This window comes from Diabrotica virgifera, chromosome 1 (genome assembly GCF_917563875.1).
Source record: "Diabrotica virgifera virgifera chromosome 1, PGI_DIABVI_V3a".
In the NCBI taxonomy this organism is placed as follows: domain Eukaryota; kingdom Metazoa; phylum Arthropoda; class Insecta; order Coleoptera; family Chrysomelidae; genus Diabrotica; species Diabrotica virgifera.
Genome location: NC_065443.1, coordinates 8,044,365 through 8,068,703, shown reverse-complemented (window position 1 = coordinate 8,068,703; position 24,339 = coordinate 8,044,365). Strand labels below are relative to the sequence as shown.

Sequence of the window (24,339 nt, the reverse complement as noted above, 5' to 3'; positions counted from 1 at the left end):
GACTATTTAGAATACATTTCTATAATATATTTTTTGAAATATTTTCATAACTAATCAATTTAATTTTTCTACTTTGATTTAATTTGTATTCAATTTGTTGCAGTGAATTGGACAGTGATACATTTCTTCTATATATATCTTCTATAGCTTTTTAATTCATGGCACTTCATGGTAAAAGATATTCATTTAAGAAGAAGAAGACACTTGCTAACTTCATGATATTTGTCGTAATTTGACATTTGACGGTTGTAAATTTCTTTTCCAGGTGGATTTTATAAAAATTAGTGCCAAAATGGCAGGTCGTAGCGCAAATCCAAGGAGAATACCCGAAAATGAATCAACAATTCAATACGTTCAAGCCGATGGATTGGTAAGTTTTAAAAAAGACTATTTATTCATCGCTATTATTTATGTATAACCTATGTACAGGCTGTAATGAAGATGGTTAAACATTGCCATGAAGAATCTACTACCAATATGGACATTGCACAAGGGGCACTTTTGGGATTAGGAGTAGATAATAGACTTGAAATCACCAACTGTTTCCCATTCCCTAAACAAACTGATGAAAATACAGATGAAGATGAATATCAGCTAGCAATGATGAGAAGACTTAGGAGAGTAAATGTTGATCATTTTCATGTAGGATGGTATCAGAGTGCTGATGTGGGTGAGTCCTGTTAATCTAAGGTTGTTGCAGAGCCTCCAATAATTAAGTTTTGTTGTTTTAGGCAATTTTTTAAGTCTTCCGCTTCTTGAATCACAGTTTCATTACCAGACATCCATTGAAGAGTCTGTAGTTGTAATATATGATACACAGAAGTCCTCTAGAGGTTTCTTAACTCTAAAAGCATACAGATTAACACCACAAGCTATTGAAATGTGTAAGGAAGGTGAATCAACTCCGGAAGCTCTTTTGAAAATGAAAGTTGGTTTCGAGAACCTATTTGTGGAAGTATGTATACATATAGCTTGTTAAGATTCCTATTACAATAATTATATTCTTGAAATAGGTACCTTTTATTATAAAGAACTCTCCATTGAGTAACATTATGATGTCAGAGTTAGCAGACCTAGTTCCAGAGGAGGAAGGTTCCAAATTCTTGGACTTGGGAACAGCTTCAGTATTAGAGGGACAATTAAGGTGTTTAATGGACAGAGTTGATGAATTAAATCAAGAAGCAATCAAATTTAACAGGTAAGTTAACTTGGACAAAATAGAACTATGGGCTCGTCCAAACTGTGCCTCCAAACTTGCTGGCTCAATGAGGATTTTCTCCAGGTTGTCATATATCCAGTATATTTTGCAGGTCTGGTGCCACTTCATCCTTCCACCTTTTTGTTGGCCTTCCTTTTGGTCTTGAGTCTTGCATTTGACTATCTAGGGCTCTTTTCAGCAATCTGTCAGCCTCCATTCTCACTACATGACCAACCCATCTAAGACACTGAAGTTTAACAAATGATAAGACTAATTAAATTAAATTAATATTTATTGACGGAAAACTCCATTTTTCAATTAGAATTAAAAGTCAAAATTAAACATTGAACACAAGTTAACTTACATTACTTACAATTAAACTAACGACATCAAAAAATTAAAATCAAATTAAAAATAATTCACGTGAAATAGTCCTTTTAAAAGCATTTAGTGTGACTCCCATAAAGTCTATATTTGGAAACTCATTTACACTAGAAACAATTCTATTTAAAGGTATATTTTCTGCATGACATGTTTTGCACGATCTAGCGGATAGCAAGGGACATCTTCTCAAATTCCTAGCTGGAACATAAAAATCTATTCGACCCAGAATGCTAGGTGCAACAATAATACCATTTAACACCTTAAATACGAAATTAAGGTCAAAGTCATTGGCCATTGAAATCCAATATGTGAGGTTTCCTCCAAAAAAAGTTCCAACCACGTGGGGAGAGTCCTGTGTTGCCCTGGGTAACATCCAGGTTTATCTTTAACATCAGATGATTTTTATATAAATATGTAAAATAACTTTATCATTTACATTTAAAGGGTTTTTACCCAATACATTTTGGTGGCTCAGGCATGCAAATTTTGGCTTTTAAACACTGATGATGGATTCCTTAATCCGAAAACGTTTTGTATTGTGACCCTTATTTAGGGTATTTTAATATATACCTTTTACAAGAAACTTGGTATTTTTTTAAGGTCAAAGTATCGCCTGCGATCCTCTAGACGGTGCAAATGAAACATCTGCATGACCTGACTGGAATTCAATTGCATTCCTCTAGTACCTAATCTATACCGCAGATATCTAACGAATTTATTTTGAATCGATTCAATTCGATATTTGTGATTCTCATAACTGGGACTCCAAATCACTGAACAATACTCTAGTAATGAACGAACATAACTCAAAAACAATCTCACAATTACAAACAAATTATTAAAATCATATTACATTCTGATGACTAACCCTAATGTCCAATTAGCACACGCAATAATGACATCATAATGGTCCACGAAACTTAGCTTACTATCCAGAAAAGTCTGTTTTAGACTATATCATAAAATAATATAAGAAAATGGTATAACAAAAACTTACATGAAATGATTGTGTACAATATTAATACAAGAAGTTTTGTGTATTACATTGTCACATTTTGGTATCAAAATATGTTATGTGATTCTGCGCATTAAATCCTAAAAAAGTACTTTTTTATATTTTTGTGATGGTACATGTACTGTTAATCTCAATTTTCTTCTTCTTATTTTCTTTTAAGAATATTTTAACCTCATTTTTCTCAACATTTAACTAGTTAGTTTTATCTTTGATATTTTATATTACAAAGATATATTTTATATGATGGATAAGAAAACTCTATTATTATCAGCTGCTTCCATTGCAACATTTATTAAAAGAAAAGTTAACCTTAAAAGAACCAATGTGACAGTATAAAGAAAATAACCTAACTGCGCATGCCTGTGTACTAAAAATTGTTATCAAATAGGACATGTTCTAATTTGTATAACATTTTCTGTTAACATATTTTGTTTCCTGTTTTACATTATGACAAAACTTAGTATACCATTTTCTTATATCATTTTATGTTATAGTCTAAAACAGACTTAACACACCTAAATCCTTAATTACCTGAACCCTAGATAAATCCACATCTCCTATCTTGTATTTAAAATCACTGGTGGTCTTATTACGTGAAAAAATAATATATGAGCATTTCGAAGCATTCAATCTAAGATTATTTTCCTGGCACCAATGTACTAAAGAATCCAAGTCTCTCTGTAAACTCTCACAATCAGATTCTGACCTAATGCATTTAAATATCTTTAAGTCGTCTGCATATATTAGATATTCAGATTTAAAGTTCCTACCAATATCATTTACCAACAACAGAAAAAGCTTAGGACCCAAATGGGAACCCTGCGGAACCCCTGACATGGCTTCAAATCTATTAGAAACACATCCTGCTGATCTTACTTGCAATGTTCTTCCTTGCAAATACGAAGTAAACAAAGCTAATAAAGAACCAGTGATACCCAAGTTTCTCAGCTTTGTAATTAAGACATTATGATCATGATGATCATGATGAGTAGGTCATATATGAGTAGGTCAAAGGCCTTACTGAAATCGGTGTATATAGAGTGCTCCTCGTAACCCTCATCCATTGCTGTACCTATACTATCGATATACAAAAAGAGGTTAGTGAAAGTAGAACCTCCGCCTACAAATCCATGTTGGTTGTCCGTAATAATGTTCCTAAAACAATTATCCAAACTTGGCAAAACCATTTTTTCAAATACTTTAGATAAGGCTGACTGAATACAAACTGGCCGATAATTTTTGATATCACTATGATCTCCTGCCTTGAAAATGGGACACACAAAGGAATGTTTCCATCTGTTCGGGAAAATTCCCGTCTGGAGAGATTTATTAAGAACATATACTAATGGTTCACACAAGGACACTGCACTTTCTCTTAGGAACAAATTCGGTATCAAATCAGGGCCAGCCCCTTTATTGACATTTAATGACAACAACACGTTCAGTAAATTGTCAAAAGTGACTTCGAGGTTACTAATTTCCACCTCCAGCTGTTGTGAGAAAATTTCATTACTCTCCAGGTTATCCAGAGATTTACCATTAAAAGTGCTGTATACAGTACCAAAATGTTTCACAAACAACTCTGTTATTTTCTTATCACATATTAGAGAGTATTTGAGAGAGGTTAAATATCATGGATCCAACGAGTTACGAATGCAGAAGTGTTACGAAGGCTACAAAATGATTGCGAGGTGATAAAGAACATCAAAACAAGAAAGCTGGAATATTTGGGTGCGAATAATGAGATATTAAGGCTCATAATGCTGGGCAAAATTAAGGTGAAAGATCCATAGGTAGAAGAAGAATTTCCTGGCTGAGAAACTTAAGAGAGTGGTATAGTTGCACCTCAGTAGATCTTTTCAGAGCAGCCGCCAATGAGGTATGGATAGCTGTGATGATAGCCAACCTCTGATAGGAGAAGTAATTACAAGAAGAAGAAATAGTGTTGGTGTCAGCTGGTCTCCTTGTTTTAAACCTTTGACTATTGAAAAGTTCTCAGTGAACTCATTTTGTATTTTTAATGTTGTTGAGGAGTCCATTTTTGCTTTTACTATACCTTGTTTTTAAACTGGGAGGAGTATTCCAAATTTACCGTGCCTTAATGCTTGTTTGTGATTGGTCCCAAAGCAGACAAGTTTTCTCCACTAAACTATAAAATTTTGACAGCCATTTACGAAATTTTGACACTCTCTCTCTTCAATCCTGACCCCCCGGAGGGAGTGTAGTGGATGACGTGATGTCGTGTGTTGTCCGTCTCCAAAGATCTCTGTCTCTGGTCATTTCTTTTAACTTATGCACAGGTCTTTTGCATATTCCTGTAATTTGATCGATCCATCTTGTTGGGGATCTTCCTCGTGATCTTCAGCCTTTTGACACTATGGGTATTTAAAATTCTTAGTGTTGTTCTGAAGCTATTTCCTTGTGGCATTTTTATAATCAACTATTTAAATGGGAAATAAACCATAATTAAATTGAAAACAATTATTTTTTTCAATTTAGTTATGGCTTATTTCCCATTTAAATAGTTAATTATAAAATTCTTAGGTTTTATTATCAATTTGCATTTATCTAAAAAAATAGTTGTTTTTAGAACTCTTTAGCAACATATTAGTATAATGTCTAGTGGTATTGCGAAACTTAATACAGTAAAACCTCCGTAACAATTGTGGAGCGTTCAAGTATTACGTAACGCGGTTTTTGAAGATTTTTGACCCCCTCTCCCCCCCTACGTAACGCACCTTAATGGGGCGTTCACGTATTACGTAACGCAATTTTTGAAGATTTTTAACCCCCCCCCCCAACCTGCGTTACGTAATACTTGAACGGCCCCTTGGGGGTGAAGCCGTTTTGGATTATAAGAATTTTGGTTAAAAATAACATTGTATTTTGTATTCTTCTTGTATCAAATAACATAGTATTGGCGAGATATAGCTGCAAAACATTGTTGTCAAAGGAAAACACAAAAGAAAATAGAAGATTAAGATTTCTTAAAAAAAGACTGTTAACCATGTACATTTTCCTTAATTTTATTGCTTTTTTGAAATTTATTTTTTATTGATGAAATTATTGAAAATGTCAGCCATTTCGGATAAACGATGTTTCGGTTAAACAGGTTTAGGTTAACGGAGGTTTTACTGTATATCTGTTTTTTGCCAAAATGAGATTATTTGCTTGATATGTTCTTTAGTAACATTTCTTCAAGTAATGATGGAACTTATTTGTTCTTTAATCTGTAAATAGGGTTTGTTGATGCAAATGTGTAATTTTTTAGATACCAACAGCTTGTAAGTAGACAACAACAAGACAAGCATCGTTATCTACAAAAGAGAGCACAAGAGAATGCAGCTAGAGTTGCTAAAGATGAACCACCATTGCCTGAAGAGGATATCAACAAACTGTTCAGACCCCATCCAGTACCTCCTAGGCTAAACCCAATGATCATAGCAGGACAGGTGAATACATACAGCCAAGCCATTTCTCAGTTCTGTTCTCAGTCTTTGGCTAAGCTGTACATTACGCAAGCACTACAAAATGCTAAAGAAGCAAACTCTAATTTGTGAGACTTATCTATGTAAGTTATATTATACTTTATGAGCATTAAGAGTTTGTATTCATCTTAGTGTTGTTTTTTGTTTACATCATTACCTTTACACTGTTCCTTTCCGATATAATTAGGAGATCTTGATACCTAAACACTCTTAGAAACAAAAAAAGAATGTGTGTGTGTACTTTGTATGCACGTAAGAAGTTCTTCTTCGTAAGAAGTACTTCTATTATATGATTTCAACATAAATTCATATATGTACTTTAAACAGTTTATTTATATTTTATTTAAATATTAAACTAATTTTATACTTACTACTTTCCAAAAATTTTTATTAAAACAATACCAAAAATTAAAAAAATAACAGAATAAAACACACACAAACACATTGAAAAATGCCACAAAGAAATGATTTCTAAACAATAATAATTGTTGGCAAAAATACTTACAATCATAAAATGTATAAAAAAAATAAAAAAATAAAAACTTTTATTGGGATTCGAACCCGCGTTTGTTAGGGTGATTTGATTTGAACTCGGAACACCTTACGAATGAAGCAACAAATTCCATCGAAGAAAAGTGCAACTGTTTAACTTTTGGACTTAAATTGGGCAAAATATGAATTTTTTAATTTTTCGAAATTTTCAAAAAATATGTCTGAGCCGAATTTTTCTGAAAAACGGCAATCAGGAGAAAAGTTTTGAGCACACGTAAAGAACAAGCAAAAAATTATAAAATTTTATTTAATGTTGTTTAATTTTATTTAATTTAAGTATGTATTTTATTTATTTTCGTTTATTTTATTTCATTTTTACATAATTCCATTTATTTTTTAAATTTTATTTAATTTTATTTAATGATATTTAATTTTTATTTAATTTTATTTTGATTAATCAACACCTATATAGTTGGACAACTCCGAACCCAATTATAAATACAGGGTTGTTTTGAATGTAGATAAAATAAAGCTGTTATATTCATTATAAGATAAACAGATTTAAGATTGTAACTGTTGCACTACAAACTTTATTTTGTTACTTCTAACTAAACTTTATTACTTTAAACATATGTGTAATTAATTAAAAATAATAATAAAACTTCATTCACATCGAGCATTTTTTGTTTATTTATTACGAATTACTTTTGTTTATTTTAAGTTTATTGTATACAAAAGTTTGTTTTTATCTATTGAGACAGTACGAAGTCTGCCGGGTCAGCTAGTTATTATATACATAAAAGTAAATTTAATTAATTGTATTTTGCTTGTAGTAGTGCATTTTATTAATTAATTTTATTTACTACATACAATTGTGTACCTTTTAATAACATAACCTTAATATTACTTTTTCTTCTTATAATTTTTTTGGGCTATGGCCTTGACAATTGTCCAGTAACCAGGACAATATGATTGGCCAATAAATAAAGTGCGAAAAAATTTGCCGAGCTATGAAACCAGGTGTCGCTTTTCCGAACTTGCACGGTCCCAATACTAGTCTTCAACAATTGATTAGCTGGTTCTTGTCACTATTTAGTGATTACATTTTTGTCTTTTATCTGCTGTATTTGTTGTCGGCCTTTGTTATTTAGAGTTTTTGACCACTTTCATGATCTTGTTTTTCTCCATAACTTTTTCGGTATTGTTGTCCCTGATTTTTTGTCTTACTCTTTTTCTTATTGCTTTATTAAATTCCTTATACTTTATTGAATTTTGATCCATGCTTGCATCCTTAATCATCTCAGACCAACTAGAATTTTGAAATCTAGCTAAATAAAAAATGTGTCCCCTCTTCTGGACGAATTTTAAAATTATTTTAGTCTTCTCCCGACTGGTGGTAAGAGAGTAATATAGAGGGAAAGGGGGTATAGAGGGAGTAGCACATGAAATAGAAGTATTTTGGGGTTTAATTTTAGAATAAACAATCACAATAGAAAATTACCAATTTTATTAATATTTTTCTAATGCCACGTTTTTCATAATTTAATACAAGTTTACATTTTTAAAAGTTTTTAAGTATATACAAAATATATATTAATACAACTTTCAGATTTCATGAATGCGGTGTATAGAAATGTGTGATTAAGACAGTGTGTGAAGTAATATCAATATCATTTATGTTTAACCAAATAAGTATGTGTAGGTACTGTCAGATTTCAATACTAAGTTTAACCACGATTTTATCCCAAATGCCTTTCTGTGTACTAAAAGTGTCATGTGAGATAGGCTTTAAAGAAGGAAATTTAAAGTTCAACCTGGTGGTGTGAGGTTTTATTGAATCTCACCCCAACAGTGGCGAAAAGGGTTTAATTATTACCTTTTGCCTAATTGGACATAGGTGAATATTTTAGGACCACACGCATATGTCCCAAAGCAATAGAGTCCTTCGATATTAACAAACTAGTGAACTTTTAGGGCGAATGGTTCTGAGAATTTATTTGGTCGGGTTTTATAGTTACTAATTAACACGATATGAAGGGTTGTGCACACGAGAAATAAAAGTGATAAGCGACAAAAATATTTATTAACAACAACGAGTTTGACAAATAAGCGGCTTAACGATAGATTGTCTTAGTAGCGAAAAAGAGAGAAAGAGTCTATTATACAAATTTCCGTGTTGACAATTAGCGAGAGGGGTAATTATTTTGAGAGCGTAACGTATTTTCACGACGAAAAGAGGAGCACACATTTCGCCGTAGAGAGGCTGGCGAGGGACTACCCAGTTTTTATTCTAAAACTGCAATATTTTGTTTTAAGGGACTGAATGTCACTTAACAAGAGCGTAATCCATGGCATCCACACACGTTTATACCCTTGCGACCACCGAAGACGCCAAAGCAGCGACCATATGTCCGTTATCTTTTGTGTCCTAACACAACACTAACACTCAAGTTTTCAGAGAATTAAATCTTTCAAACACAATACAGATTGTCCCAACAGATTTACAAGAGAGATTCATAAAAATGCGAATTAATTTTAACTGTTGTTTTCACAACACCTGATTTAATTTTCTAAAAATCGAATTTTCCTCAATTTATTTAAGGTGAAAATTTCCTTTTTCCACCTTGCCGTTAGGCTTTCTTTTGTTTCTTATCGTGAAAAATAAGAAACTTTCAAGTGACATAAAAGAGAAAATTACGGACAATGACCTACTAACATTACATGTTTAGGTCATAATAGCCTTAGGGCACCAGCAACCCTTATGCCAAAATTAAAAAAAAAAGAATCAATACTCCTTTATCGATTCGTCAAATGGGCAAAAAATCCTCGCAGCACATGCGATTTTCTTTACAAAAGAAAATTCAACTTTCAGGCAGGTTTCCCTAGGAAATCCCACAGTTTTCACATCTTTCCTTCATTGATTTCGTCTTTCAAATGCATAAAGAATAAATTTGTGGTTGAATTTTTATTGAATGCGATGATGCGTATATGTGTAGGCGTTAAAACAAGTTTTGATAAGTTTTATTCTATCGTCGGTAATATTTAATTATTGGTGTTCCAAAGGTTATTCCAAAGTATCAGCTTGAGAGTTAATTCGATTGATTTTAAAGAAAATGCTCATAAAAATGTTGCAGGCAATGTTGAAAAAAGATAAAGACTATAGAATCTTAGAAGCGATCACTGCTATCATATTTTTCTTTATCTGTTGTGTAATATTGTTTCAATATTTTAATATTAACAAAAATGGAACAGTTTGTGACTTTCAAATTCACTGGAATGTATTCTACGTCAGGTTTTCATCTTTATTTACATTTTTATTGCACAAATTGGCCAAACTAATACACACTTTGTGCAAATAAATTTAATGACTATACTAATTCTAATATATTTTCCTATACTATGCTACATATCGTTAAATATAAAACAGATCGAGAATATGTATCACAAAAATAAATAAGTTTGACTAGATTAACAATAAATAAAACAAATTGAAGCGACTAAGACGTAAGAAAAAACGTGCAAAAAATTCAAAAATTTCTTTTGCAGTAAATTTCCTCATTTTTTCATTAAATACAGTAATTTTTTGTCGTATATTCGCTCCGTGCGTGACCATGGTGGGGATACACGAGACTGCCAGTGTTCGTAGCGGCGAAATATGACAATTTTGGCGAATTTTTGTAATGTCAGTGTTATTATCGTCCTATTAGAGGTAAAAGTCACTAACTACACTTTTCAGAAAGTGGAGAAAAATCGAGTTAATGGTACAAATTGTTTTTTAAATTCACCTGACTTGAATATTGGATTTTTTTAATGCAATTTTAAAGAATAAAAAAAAACAGTTATTTTAAGCCATGTTTCGTCACATGAGCTATGATATTATCAATATTAGATCAATTATTTTTGTAGTTGATGAGTTTTTCCACGAACACAATTTGGATGTTGATATCCTATTAGAAGTAAAACTCACTAACTACACTTTGTACTTGATGAGTTTTTCCATGAACACAATTTTATTGGATATTGAGAAGTTAATGAATTTGTCTTCATAAAGTATCATGACGTTGGGACTCAAAATGAAAGAAATAGGTAATGAATAAAATGTTAATAAAACAAATAAGTTTATACAAAACAGTTGCCTCTATAAAATCACATGCGATAGAAACAGAAGTAATGTTATTGTTGAAATATCAACATTCATTTTTAGGAATTTATGACAGCCACAAATGTCGCCTGCTTAATCGCAAAATAGATTATGTTACCCTTTATGTAAGCTATCTGTTACAAAGAAATTTAAACTAATATTCCTTTAATCAATCGCCGAACAGATAATGCACACAAATATAATATGTATACAGTTTCAACAATACAGTATAACACACAAGTCGCCTGCTTATTCGCAAAATACATTATGTTACAGTTTATGTAAGATATCTGCTACAAAGAAATAATTTAAACTCATTTCTTTAATCAGTCGCCGAATAGATAATGCACACAATAAAAAACAATACACAGTTAAGTTTACTAATGTATTGTTTGAAAGATCACTAAGTACCGATTCGGCACTCCAGATAGCAAGGAAAAATTCACTAACTGCAATATTAAGTTTTAATGAATTTTACCCTGAAACCGAAATTCACAATAATGCACTCCATATTGTAAGGAAAAATTCACTAAGTGCAATAATAAATCTTAATGAGCTTTACCCTGAAACCGAAATTCACAATAACGCACTTAGGGAATTATACCATAAATTATCTCAGCAATTATAAGGGTTAGAGCCCCAGGTGACTTCTCCAGGGCTGGGCAGTACGGTCTTGAGTTCAAATTGATGAAAATGTCAAAATCTCAAAAACTGCACTTAGTGAGTTTTACCTCTAATAGGACGTTATGTTCGTTCGCGGACCCTGTCGGTGACTTTTAGTACGACAACGCATGCGCACTTTAATTCCATATTATATTTTATTTAATATATTATCGTTTATTGATAAATATACCAGTATATTAATAATATTAATAGTAAATATACCTTGTATATTTATCTATCTTATCTTTAACAACTAGCCATGCTTTTCATGAGTATACGTACGTAACTTTTTTTATTATCCAATATAAGCATGGGTTATAGTTGGGTTTTAATTTCAGCATTTTATGAATGCTAGAATATTCCACAGAGTGTTGTGAACTTTAAGAAAAAGACAGTTTGATTGGTCCACTCGGTATACAATGAAAGTTTACCTGTTTAGCAACAATATTACAGCGATATTGTTAAAGTATAAGGCTATGACCTACTTGAAAATGACTAAAATCGGACAACGGGTTTAGGAAATTCGAGACATTAACATGTCCCATTTTTAAGGTGTCCCGTTAATTTTGCCGATGTGTGTATGTCATATGCTTAACGTCAAATTGTGGTCGCCAAATATGTCAGACGACTACGCTAGGTGTCTCGTCAGTCATGCACGGAGCGAATAGCAGATTTTCAGTCAAAATGTAAAAATCCACGCAATATTGTTAAAACTCACCCAATTCCGACATAGACAAAAGTTTTTTGAAGAAGGAACTTAACATTAAGCAATGTGTATGAATTAGCAAATAAATAAAGTATGAATATAGGCGAACTTTGATAGATCTTTGTATTCCTAATATATGCACGATAATCCTAAAATGTTTGAATATATTTACTTTTTACAATTTTTAAGGTAACATGACACCACTGGCCTTTCGTCCGATTAAAAGGTTTGTACAAAATTACTTGTGAATTAACAATCACAAGAAAAGCAGGTTAAATATACAATTAGTCTAATTAGACTCTTATATTAATATAATCACAGAAAATTCATTAAACAGCATATCAACTTGTTTTTGTCAAAATAAAGTGGCAAAGGATCTAAGATACTTTACGTACAGTATGATATTCAACCTGTCTCTAGAACACGTGATAAGTGGGTTGAATATACGAAGAGCTAATTTGCTAACAAATAAATCAATACAGATTGCCGCTTTTGCCGACGACATCAGTGTTAGGTCTCAGATCGGCAGAGGTGGCAGAACTATACCTACTCACAATTAAAAACAGGGCAAAAAACCATACAAGGAAAAGATATTCAAAAGACAAAAATACTAACACATGCAAGACCTAGGGGAAACGCAGAGTTGAATTATAAGGCGATATTAAAACTGTAGAAAGTTTGGCGATATTAAAAAAAATGACGTCAACTTTGCAAAGTAACAAGACACTTACTCAACACACACACTACACATTATTACTCCCCTGACTTAGTGATAAGTTATACAATTACGTGGCTAAAGGTTCTAGTTCTAAACCAAGGCCAAAATCAGAGAAAAAAAAAACTGTAGAAAGTTTAAGCATTAAGCACGAATGGATCCAGAAGAACCGAAAACTCAAAGAATAATAATAAAAGGAAACAAAGCCTATTTTTCACTCGCTCATAATATGTCCTTGCTATGTAAATGCTATACAGGGTGCGCCAAACCTCTGGTTTTCTTTGATTACGGCTAAACTATGGGATATACAAAAAAAAAATAGCTTTAACAAAACTAATGTACATCAAAACCGTTTATAATTTAAAATTATTTTCGATTATACAGGGTGAGTCAGAACGACGGTACGAACCAAAGTTGTGTTTTTTTAAATGGAACACCCTATATATTAAATCATTTTTAAATATACTTTTTAAAAATATGAAAAATTTGTATAAGGTCTTATAGGCCTAAAGTTAATAATTTTCGAAATATTTACATTTTTATTGAGAAAAATGGTAATATTTATAGGGCTGTGGATTATGTTTCCAATGTAATAAAAATTTAAGTGGTAGGTCAAAGTTTTTATAAGATAGTGGTATTTTTAAATAATGTAATATCTTTTACTTATAGCCATAAAATATACAGTGTGATCACTATTTGCAAATACAAAATTTTCTCATTTTCTTTAAACGGAACACCCTGTATATTAGTATTGTATTTTGTAGTAAATATTACAACCTTTCTTTTGGTATCAGGTTGTATGGACATAGCATGTTTGGTTTTGTAAATATTTAAAAAAGAACTATAGATTTTACGTTTCGAGGATATTTTATATCCGCGATAACTTTAATTAATGTTTTTTCCAAAAAAAAATTATAATTTGATTTTAGAAACATACACTAAAATATCATAAGATGAAAATAAGAACGTAATTAAAGATTAAAATAAAACGTATTCAGGTGCAACTTAATTGAATTTAATAACTTTAAAATTATGTAACAAACAATATTTTACCATACTAATAAGTAATTAACATGGATAAATTAATTATTAAATTAAACAACCAATTTTAAAATCTACCCTAGAAATTTTTCTACCCTAGTAACTTTATTGTACCCAATTTTGGTAGTTAAATTGTATTTACAAGTAAGATCAGTCAATAACTTTTTAATTTACCTACATCTTGAGAACGTATAAAGTATGCTTTGAAACAAATGAACGTTATGGAAGTATATTATAAAGTAAATAGTATCTATGTAGTCGTGTCACAAAAGCTGATAATAATTTCTAATGGTTTCGCCCAAAATAAATGTCATATCCACCAATTGTTCGGTTGAAAAATTAAAATTTAAAATACAAAAATTATTTCAAAAATTTCAACTACAAAAGTGTTACCAGCTTTTGTGACACTAGTTAATACTATTTATATTAATATATAATTTGACTAATACATTTAACATTCATTTGTTTCAAAGTATACTTTATAATTATTATGTTCTCAAGATGTAAGTTTTAAAAGGTAAATTAAAAGTTTAACTGATCTTACTCGTCAATACAATATAACTAACAATTAATTTGGTAGAGGAAAGTAGCTGTGGTAGAAAAATTACTAGGGTAGATATCAAATTTGGTTGTTTATTTAATTAGTAACTAATTTATGCATTCATTAGTATGGTAAAATATTTTTTGTAAAATAATTTTAAGATATTAAATTCAATTGAATTGTACTAGTATATTATGATCTATTTTAATCTTTAATTACGTTTTTTTTTTCATATTTGATATTTTAATGTATGTTTCTAAAGCCAGATTATAATTTTTTTTGCAAAAAAATTTTTTAATAAAAAATCCGCAAAAACGTAAAATCTATAGTTTTATTTGAATATCTACAAAACGGAACATGCTAGGTACATACAACCTTATACCAAAAGAAAGGCTGTAATATTTACTACAAAAGGCAATACTAATATAGAGGGTGTCCCATTTAAAAAAATGAGAAAATTTTGTATTTGCAAATAGTGATCACACTGTATATTTTATGGCTATATGTCAAATATTTTAATTTATTTAACAATAACAGTACACTAAAAAAACTTTGACATGTGATTTAAATTTTTATTACCTTCAGCGCCTAATTCACAGCCCTTTGAATATTACCATTTTTCTCAATAAAAGTGTAAATATTTCGAAAATTGTTAACTTTAGGCCTATAATACCTTATATAAATTCTTAATATTTAAAAAAATATATTTAAAAGTGATTTAATATATAGGGTGTTCCATTAAAAAAAAAACAACTTTGGTTCGTACCGTCGTTCTGACTCACCCTGTATAATCGAAAATAATTTTAAATTGTAGACGGCTTCGATATACATTAATTTTGTTTAAAACATTTTTTTGTGTATCCCATAATTTAGCCGTAATCAAAGAAAACCAGAGGTTTGGCGCACCCTGTATACACAGTATCTTATTATATGACATGGAAGTTGACGCTGACAATTAGCTCGTTACGACGTCTGGAAAACTGTAAAAGGCATCACCAACTTTCATTAAAGACGGAACCTAAAGAAACTCCAAAAACACACACTGGAGATCAAAAATCATAAGGCTCGATTTGGACTGTGGTGCCATTGGAGAGAGAGGAGGGAAGATACAGAAAATAAAAAAATATACAGGGTGTTAGTAAATAAGTATGAAAAACTTTTAGGGATAATTCTACATGAGAAAATAATGGCAGTTTGCTCTATAAACGTATGTCCGCAAATGCTTTGTTTCCGAGATACAGTGTGTTGAAATTTTTATTTCAAACTGCCAATTTTTTTATTGCTCTAAGACCGGTTGAGATATGAAAATTACATTTGGTGGGTTTCAAGAGGTAGTTATTGCGCATTTTTTGGCAAACAAATAACAATTTTATATTCATCATTGGCGCGCCTACGGGTAATGGTCTGAATTTTTTTAAAGAAAAAAATGGTACGCCACTGAGGTATTTCAAATTCAAATATATTTTTGTATTCCACGTTTAATTTATGAAAAAGAACCTTTCTTGTATTTTTTTCCTATGGTGCACCGTTTTTATGCGAAAAAATAAAACATTTCGAGTGTATTTTTCATTTCTTAATACATTATCAAGAACTCTCTAATATAATAATAGCAAAGTAGAACAATAACAGAAAATATTACTAAAAATATTTTAACTAGGTGCAAAGCTACAACAAATGTTCAAAATTACCTCCTTTAAAGGTGACAGTATAATTTTATATTTACCATTGGCGTCCGTACAGGTGATGGTCTGAATTTTTTAAAGAAAAAAAATAGTACGCCGCTGAGAAAAGTTAAATTAAAAATCAGTTTTGAACTCCTCGTTCAATTTACGACAAAAATTATTCTTGTCTTTTTTCATAGGCAGCGCCGTTTTTATACAAAAAAATAAAACATCTTAACGCTTACAAATTATTCGAGGTAGATTCAATATGCATAGAAACTTATTTCAAATACTTTGTAAACGTTAAGATATTTTATTTTTTTGCATAAAAACGGCGCCTCATGAAAAAAAGACGAAAACGATTTTTTGTCGTAAATTGAACGAGGAATTCAAAAATGATTTTTAATTTGACATATCTCAGTGGCGTACTATTTTTTTCTTTAAAAAATTCGGGCCATTACTCGTACGCGCGCCAATGATGACAATTACTCTGTCACCTTTAAAGGAGGTAATTTTGAAAGGTAAAATCTTTTTAGGAATATTTTGTTATTGTTCTAGTTTGGCATTATTATATTGGGGCACCAAATTTAATTTTCATAGCTTAAAAGGTCTTAGATCTTGAGTCAGAACGACGGTACGAACCAAAGTTGTGTTTTTTTAAATGGAACACCCTATATATTAAATCATTTTTAAATATACTTTTTAAAAATATGAAAAATTTGTATAAGGTCTTATAGGCCTAAAGTTAATAATTTTCGAAATATTTACATTTTTATTGAGAAAAATGGTAATATTTATAGGGCTGTGGATTATGTTTCCAATGTAATAAAAATTTAAGTGGTAGGTCAAAGTTTTTATAAGATAGTGGTATTTTTAAATAATGTAATATCTTTTACTTATAGCCATAAAATATACAGTGTGATCACTATTTGCAAATACAAAATTTTCTCATTTTCTTTAAACGGAACACCCTGTATATTAGTATTGTATTTTGTAGTAAATATTACAACCTTTCTTTTGGTATCAGGTTGTATGGACATAGCATGTTTGGTTTTGTAAATATTTAAAAAAGAACTATAGATTTTACGTTTCGAGGATATTTTATATCCGCGATAACTTTAATTAATGTTTTTTCCAAAAAAAAATTATAATTTGATTTTAGAAACATACACTAAAATATCATAAGATGAAAATAAGAACGTAATTAAAGATTAAAATAAAACGTATTCAGGTGCAACTTAATTGAATTTAATAACTTTAAAATTATGTAACAAACAATATTTTACCATACTAATAAGTAATTAACATGGATAAATTAATTATTAAATTAAACAACCAATTTTAAAATCTACCCTAGAAATTTTTCTACCCTAGTAACTTTATTGTACCCAATTTTGGTAGTTAAATTGTATTTACAAGTAAGATCAGTCAATAACTTTTTAATTTACCTACATCTTGAGAACGTATAAAGTATGCTTTGAAACAAATGAACGTTATGGAAGTATATTATAAAGTAAATAGTATCTATGTAGTCGTGTCACAAAAGCTGATAATAATTTCTAATGGTTTCGCCCAAAATAAATGTCATATCCACCAATTGTTCGGTTGAAAAATTAAAATTTAAAATACAAAAATTATTTCAAAAATTTCAACTACAAAAGTGTTACCAGCTTTTGTGACACTAGTTAATACTATTTATATTAATATATAATTTGACTAATACATTTAACATTCATTTGTTTCAAAGTATACTTTATAATTATTATGTTCTCAAGATGTAAGTTTTAAAAGGTAAATTAAAAGTTTAACTGATCTTACTCGTCAATACAATATAACTAACAATTAATTTGGTAGAGGAAAGTAGCTGTGGTAGAAAAATTACTAGGGTAGATATCAAATTTGGTTGTTTATTTAATTAGTAACTAATTTATGCATTCATTAGTATGGTAAAATATTTTTTGTAAAATAATTTTAAGATATTAAATTCAATTGAATTGTACTAGTATATTATGATCTATTTTAATCTTTAATTACGTTTTTTTTTTCATATTTGATATTTTAATGTATGTTTCTAAAGCCAGATTATAATTTTTTTTGCAAAAAAATTTTTTAATAAAAAATCCGCAAAAACGTAAAATCTATAGTTTTATTTGAATATCTACAAAACGGAACATGCTAGGTACATACAACCTTATACCAAAAGAAAGGCTGTAATATTTACTACAAAAGGCAATACTAATATAGAGGGTGTCCCATTTAAAAAAATGAGAAAATTTTGTATTTGCAAATAGTGATCACACTGTATATTTTATGGCTATATGTCAAATATTTTAATTTATTTAACAATAACAGTACACTAAAAAAACTTTGACATGTGATTTAAATTTTTATTACCTTCAGCGCCTAATTCACAGCCCTTTGAATATTACCATTTTTCTCAATAAAAGTGTAAATATTTCGAAAATTGTTAACTTTAGGCCTATAATACCTTATATAAATTCTTAATATTTAAAAAAATATATTTAAAAGTGATTTAATATATAGGGTGTTCCATTAAAAAAAAAACAACTTTGGTTCGTACCGTCGTTCTGACTCACCCTGTATAATCGAAAATAATTTTAAATTGTAGACGGCTTCGATATACATTAATTTTGTTTAAAACATTTTTTTGTGTATCCCATAATTTAGCCGTAATCAAAGAAAACCAGAGGTTTGGCGCACCCTGTATACACAGTATCTTATTATATGACATGGAAGTTGACGCTGACAATTAGCTCGTTACGACGTCTGGAAAACTGTAAAAGGCATCACCAACTTTCATTAAAGACGGAACCTAAAGAAACTCCAAAAACACACACTGGAGATCAAAAATCATAAGGCTCGATTTGGACTGTGGTGCCATTGGAGAGAGAGGAGGGAAGATACAGAAAATAAAAAAATATACAGGGTGTTAGTAAATAAGTATGAAAAACTTTTAGGGATAATTCTACATGAGAAAATAATGGCAGTTTGCTCTATAAACGTATGTCCGCAAATGCTTTGTTTCCGAGATACAGTGTGTTGAAATTTTTATTTCAAACTGCCAATTTTTTTATTGCTCTAAGACCGGTTGAGATATGAAAATTACATTTGGTGGGTTTCAAGAGGTAGTTATTGCGCATTTTTTGGCAAACAAATAACAATTTTATATTCATCATTGGCGCGCCTACGGGTAATGGTCTGAATTTTTTTAAAGAAAAAAATGGTACGCCACTGAGGTATTTCAAATTCAAATATATTTTTGTATTCCACGTTTAATTTATGAAAAAGAACCTTTCTTGTATTTTTTTCCTATGGTGCACCGTTTTTATGCGAAAAAATAAAACATTTCGAGTGTATTTTTCATTTCTTAATACATTATCAAGAACTCTCTAATATAATAATAGCAAAGTAGAACAATAACAGAAAATATTACTAAAAATATTTTAACTAGGTGCAAAGCTACAACAAATGTTCAAAATTACCTCCTTTAAAGGTGACAGTATAATTTTATATTTACCATTGGCGTCCGTACAGGTGATGGTCTGAATTTTTTAAAGAAAAAAAATAGTACGCCGCTGAGAAAAGTTAAATTAAAAATCAGTTTTGAACTCCTCGTTCAATTTACGACAAAAATTATTCTTGTCTTTTTTCATAGGCAGCGCCGTTTTTATACAAAAAAATAAAACATCTTAACGCTTACAAATTATTCGAGGTAGATTCAATATGCATAGAAACTTATTTCAAATACTTTGTAAACGTTAAGATATTTTATTTTTTTGCATAAAAACGGCGCCTCATGAAAAAAAGACGAAAACGATTTTTTGTCGTAAATTGAACGAGGAATTCAAAAATGATTTTTAATTTGACATATCTCAGTGGCGTACTATTTTTTTCTTTAAAAAATTCGGGCCATTACTCGTACGCGCGCCAATGATGACAATTACTCTGTCACCTTTAAAGGAGGTAATTTTGAAAGGTAAAATCTTTTTAGGAATATTTTGTTATTGTTCTAGTTTGGCATTATTATATTGGGGCACCAAATTTAATTTTCATAGCTTAAAAGGTCTTAGAGCAATAAAAAAATTCGTAGTTTGAAACAAAATTTCAACACCCCGTATCTTGGAAACGAAGCATTTGCGGACATACATTTATAGAGCAAACTGTCATTATTTTTTCATGTAGAATTATCCCTTAAAGTTTTTCATACTTATTTACTAACACCCTGTATAGACAGGATTACTAGGAAATGGACGCAGAAAAGCAAACTGAATATCGGCTAACATTCGACAATAGACCACGTCTTTTCTATCGCAAATAATCGAAAAGAAAATGGCTCGAAATAGAAATTGACATCTGACAATGGTCGATCTTAGAAAACCCTAAGTACAGTGCACTCTCTGCAAAATGTGAGAGGCTTGTTCTTTGTTCTATAGTTGAAAATGGTGCGATCCGCTTGTATACTTGAAGACAGAGAGCTAAGAAAAGACATAGAAATACGATGTCCCACCAAAAAAAAACTACATCTTATCATCCACGTTACAAATCAGCAACATATTTAAATCTTACAAAGATATGTACATAAGTAAATGTCTATTTAATGAATTTTGTCTACTGAAACGATTTATGGAATGTCTCTTTAGTATGAAGCATCATACATGAAACTATCACTTAATCATAAACTTTAAATGTATTTCAGATGTGTGTATTTTAAGCTTTTGTACTTCCAGATACATATATCCAGAAATATCATTTTAACTAGAGAATTGAGTCACTTCTTGTTTTTAATGAATAAAGCATAGAAATAATCGTGAAATATGTGTCAGGATATATGTCAAAAATACAAATTAAGAAAAAATGGTGAGTTAGAAAAAATAATTGTATACTTTTAAAATTTTCTTATAGCTGTATTGGTTACCTATAAGCATTAGATGGAAATGGAATAAACCGGGTGGTGAATATTCAAACATGCTATAGGAAACTCAATGGGGAATTCTAAACCTGTTTCTCTAATTATTTTACATCAAAAGTGATGAGAAACTACTTGTAGATGACTGAAATTTGTATCGTAGACATATGCTAAAAAATTATTCTACGAATTAAACACATTCCAAGATTTTGCAAAAATATAATAGGTACATTTGCCAGAGTATGTTGTACAACCCTTCGTGGGTTTTAGCCTACTTAGTTCAGAGAAATAAGGAAAAAAAATATCCTGTTGGTGACACAACCCCCTCCAGGCCGAAACCAAATTTTTTGGGTAGTATGGACATCAATAATACACTCCGATGCAAAAAAACGCAACGGACAAAATTTTGGTCAAATTCAAAGTATTTCAGTTTTTTTATTTTTAGCCATATTTTGATGATTTTTTTTAGCACATTGTGTAAAAATTTATAAATTTGAATTTGGTATAGTGAGTTTTTTAATCAAGTTTTGTATTCGACTTATTATACAGGGTTAATCGAAAGGTGGTTTTTATCCTAATTTTGAAACATCCTGTGGAATAATTCCGTTTGCAAATTTTTGTAAAACATTATTTTTCGATTGCAACCATGTCTCCAAAGTATTGTGTTTTTTGTTTCATGTCAAAATCTGCATTGGTTCATTTTTTAGAGCCACATGAATTTGCCACCCACAATTTAGGACATTTTTAATTATGATTATTTTGGAGTTATTTTGTAATACGACCAGGTGGCTTTGGTAACTGGTGTCGGAACCACGTTCCGACTTTGTTATTAATAAATTATTGCAAAAATAACGGTTTGTAGTACGTTTACTCACGGTTTTTGCTCTAAATCTTAAAAAACCGCTTGGATTGACATGGAATTTGGCATACACGTAGGTAATATATCAAACAAAACAAGTAATAGTGAGTTTCACCCCTTTTGAGGAATGAAAAAAGAAACCTTTAAAATAAGTCCGGAAGTGGATAAACTGATTAATTCTAAGCAACTTTTGTTCTATACAGTTTTTTCACTAAGTCAATACTTTTCGAGTTACATATTTGGTTTGTTGAAAAATGAACATATTCACTCGCAAATAACTCGCTCTATAGAATAAAAGTTGCTTAGAACTAGTTTATCCAATTGCGGACTTATTTTAAAGGTTTCTTTTTTCATCCCCGAAACGGGGTGAAATTCACCCCCAGGGTAAAAGCACATCGGCACAATATCACTCGTTTTGTTTGACATGTTAGCTACGTGTATGTCAAATTCCATGTCATTCCAAGTGGTTTTTTAAAATTTAGAGCAAAAACCTTGAGTGAACGTACTATAAACCGTTATTTTTGCAATAATTTATTAATAACAAGGTCGGAACGTGGTTTAAGCTATCACGACTAGTGACAATCGATTTAGCGTATAAAAATACTGTGAAAATGACTACAAACTTGCTGTAGATAACGCATTTCCAGCTTTTCGGCGAATAAACAATTATTTTGTTATTAACAAAATAAGAACATATTTTGAGTAATCGCGACTAGTCGCATTCGATTCAGCGACCAAAAATACACCAGAGAAGACCTTAACACTATCAATTTATTTACAGGGCTTCTAATAATACCTGAAAAACACCTAATTTTACCATACTTTGTTAATAACAATTAAACGCACCACATTTGGGCTTCCAGACTTTCCAGACAGGCTTTTCTTCATTGAGTTTCCTATGGTCCGTTTGACGATTCACTACCTGGTATACGTTATCCAAGTTTTATAATTATTATTAATGTAATTTAAACAAAATAAACACCCTTAAATTTGTTTAAGTACTAAAGATGTCCCAAATAAACATGTGCTTTACCATTTTGGCGACGTTTTAGATTGTCTTGTTAATTTTTCTTAGTGATGCTATTAGTAAAAGCTCTCATTTTTAGTTATAACCGTTAATAAACGATAATTTTCAGTTGAAACAGTCATAGAGGTTTGTTATGATAATTAAAATGGCACAAGATACAAAATTCACGAAGCTATAGATTCACTTATGGTCATACAAAAAGATCAAATATTTCCTAAATTCTCAACATTCTGATTAACTGGCTTGAACGGCTGAACTACGTCAGGAATGGCTTCTCCTAAGTACTGTCTGATTTTAGGAGGCAGACACAATTTCTCTAAGTCTTCTTTGTTTTTTATTCCCTTAACTATGACCGCTCTACATCTGTCTTGAAGATTGACGAAGTCTCTTTTCATCGAGTCTAGAAGCATTTCAGTCTTAGCTGCTGTTGAACATATGATTGGGTAGAGGGGCTCTTTAATCTCGTTCAAGCCCCTAAAGGCTATTCCGAGGCATTTTTCGTCTTTGTAGTACGTTATGGTACCCGCTATACCGTCGAAGAGAATACCTATTTTGGTGGGGACGTTTTCTCGAAATGGTTTGGTGTAGTGGGTCCATCTACCGCTGTGCCAGAGAAGTCCCTTGTGGGATAGGCCCCAGCCTTGGTTATCTTTGCCTAAGAGGTTCGTGAACGAGTCTGCGTGAAGACGGGCTTTCTTCGTACCTTAAAAACATTAATACTATTAGCATAACTTAAAAGCATCAAACTATAGATTCGAGGAATTAAAATTTGAACAACTACACAATGGTATAAAAGAGAGTATAGTATATTTCACAAAGCTACTATTTTGGATTAGGTATGAAGGCTGTAATGTTATGAACATCATATGTTTGTTATTATTATTTAAATAATTATTTGGTAATTTTCCTACGTAGCTACATAGCTACGTAGTAACTTAGTTACTTAGTCACGTAGTCACGACGTAAATACGTCAGTTAATTATGTACCAGTAACTATTACCAACTTTGCCATGGTTTACCCATAGAATTTGCAGTCTTTGATGGAGAAAACCATTACCTGTTCTTGACTTCAACCAGGATTTGACTTATTTACCACAGCAGCCAACCAATTTCATCGTGCCAAAAGGATTCATTCCTATGGACTTACAACTCTACTTTTAACCAGCTGTTGTTGTAATAAGATAAGTTTGTTTACCTTTTATCTACTTTTGGTTACTATATATTTGCTCCAGTGTAAACTTATTGTATGCATACAATCATTAACTAGGTACATATTTTCTTGATAGATAGGGTTCTAGGTCGTTGTTTTTGGTTCAATATAAGTAGGTAGTGGTTTGTTTAAATAAATAAAATCAGGTCTTGTTTAATAATCATTATAAAAAAATTGCATCTTAAAATTTGATAGGGAATCGGGTTGTAAAACTATTTGTCGGGGTTTTAAATAGGGAATATGTCTGGTAGGTTTGTTTGTTTAAATATGA

The 24,339-nt window shown here is 30.7% G+C and overlaps 2 protein-coding genes across 2 annotated transcripts in view; one reads left to right on the top strand and one right to left on the bottom strand.

Annotated features, from left to right (window-relative positions):
* Nucleotides 1–194: 194 nt before the first annotated feature.
* Nucleotides 195–6,216, top strand: LOC114330325 (eukaryotic translation initiation factor 3 subunit H). The gene is made up of 5 exons (XM_028279682.2): nucleotides 195–370; nucleotides 430–670; nucleotides 732–955; nucleotides 1,014–1,198; nucleotides 5,869–6,216. The coding sequence occupies exons 1-5, from the start codon at nucleotides 293–295 to the stop codon at nucleotides 6,155–6,157; spliced, it is 1,017 nt and encodes a 338-aa protein (XP_028135483.2). The 5' UTR covers nucleotides 195–292; the 3' UTR covers nucleotides 6,158–6,216.
* Nucleotides 6,217–8,069: 1,853 nt separating this feature from the next.
* The window catches only part of LOC114330409 (SPRY domain-containing SOCS box protein 3), a 40,573-nt gene continuing 24,303 nt past the window's right edge, over nucleotides 8,070–24,339 (bottom strand). Inside the window, exon 4 of the mRNA XM_028279784.2 lies at nucleotides 8,070–23,561. Within this exon, the coding sequence (XP_028135585.1) occupies nucleotides 23,062–23,561 (500 nt within the window). The 3' untranslated portion in view covers nucleotides 8,070–23,061. The remainder of the gene's footprint in view (nucleotides 23,562–24,339) is intronic.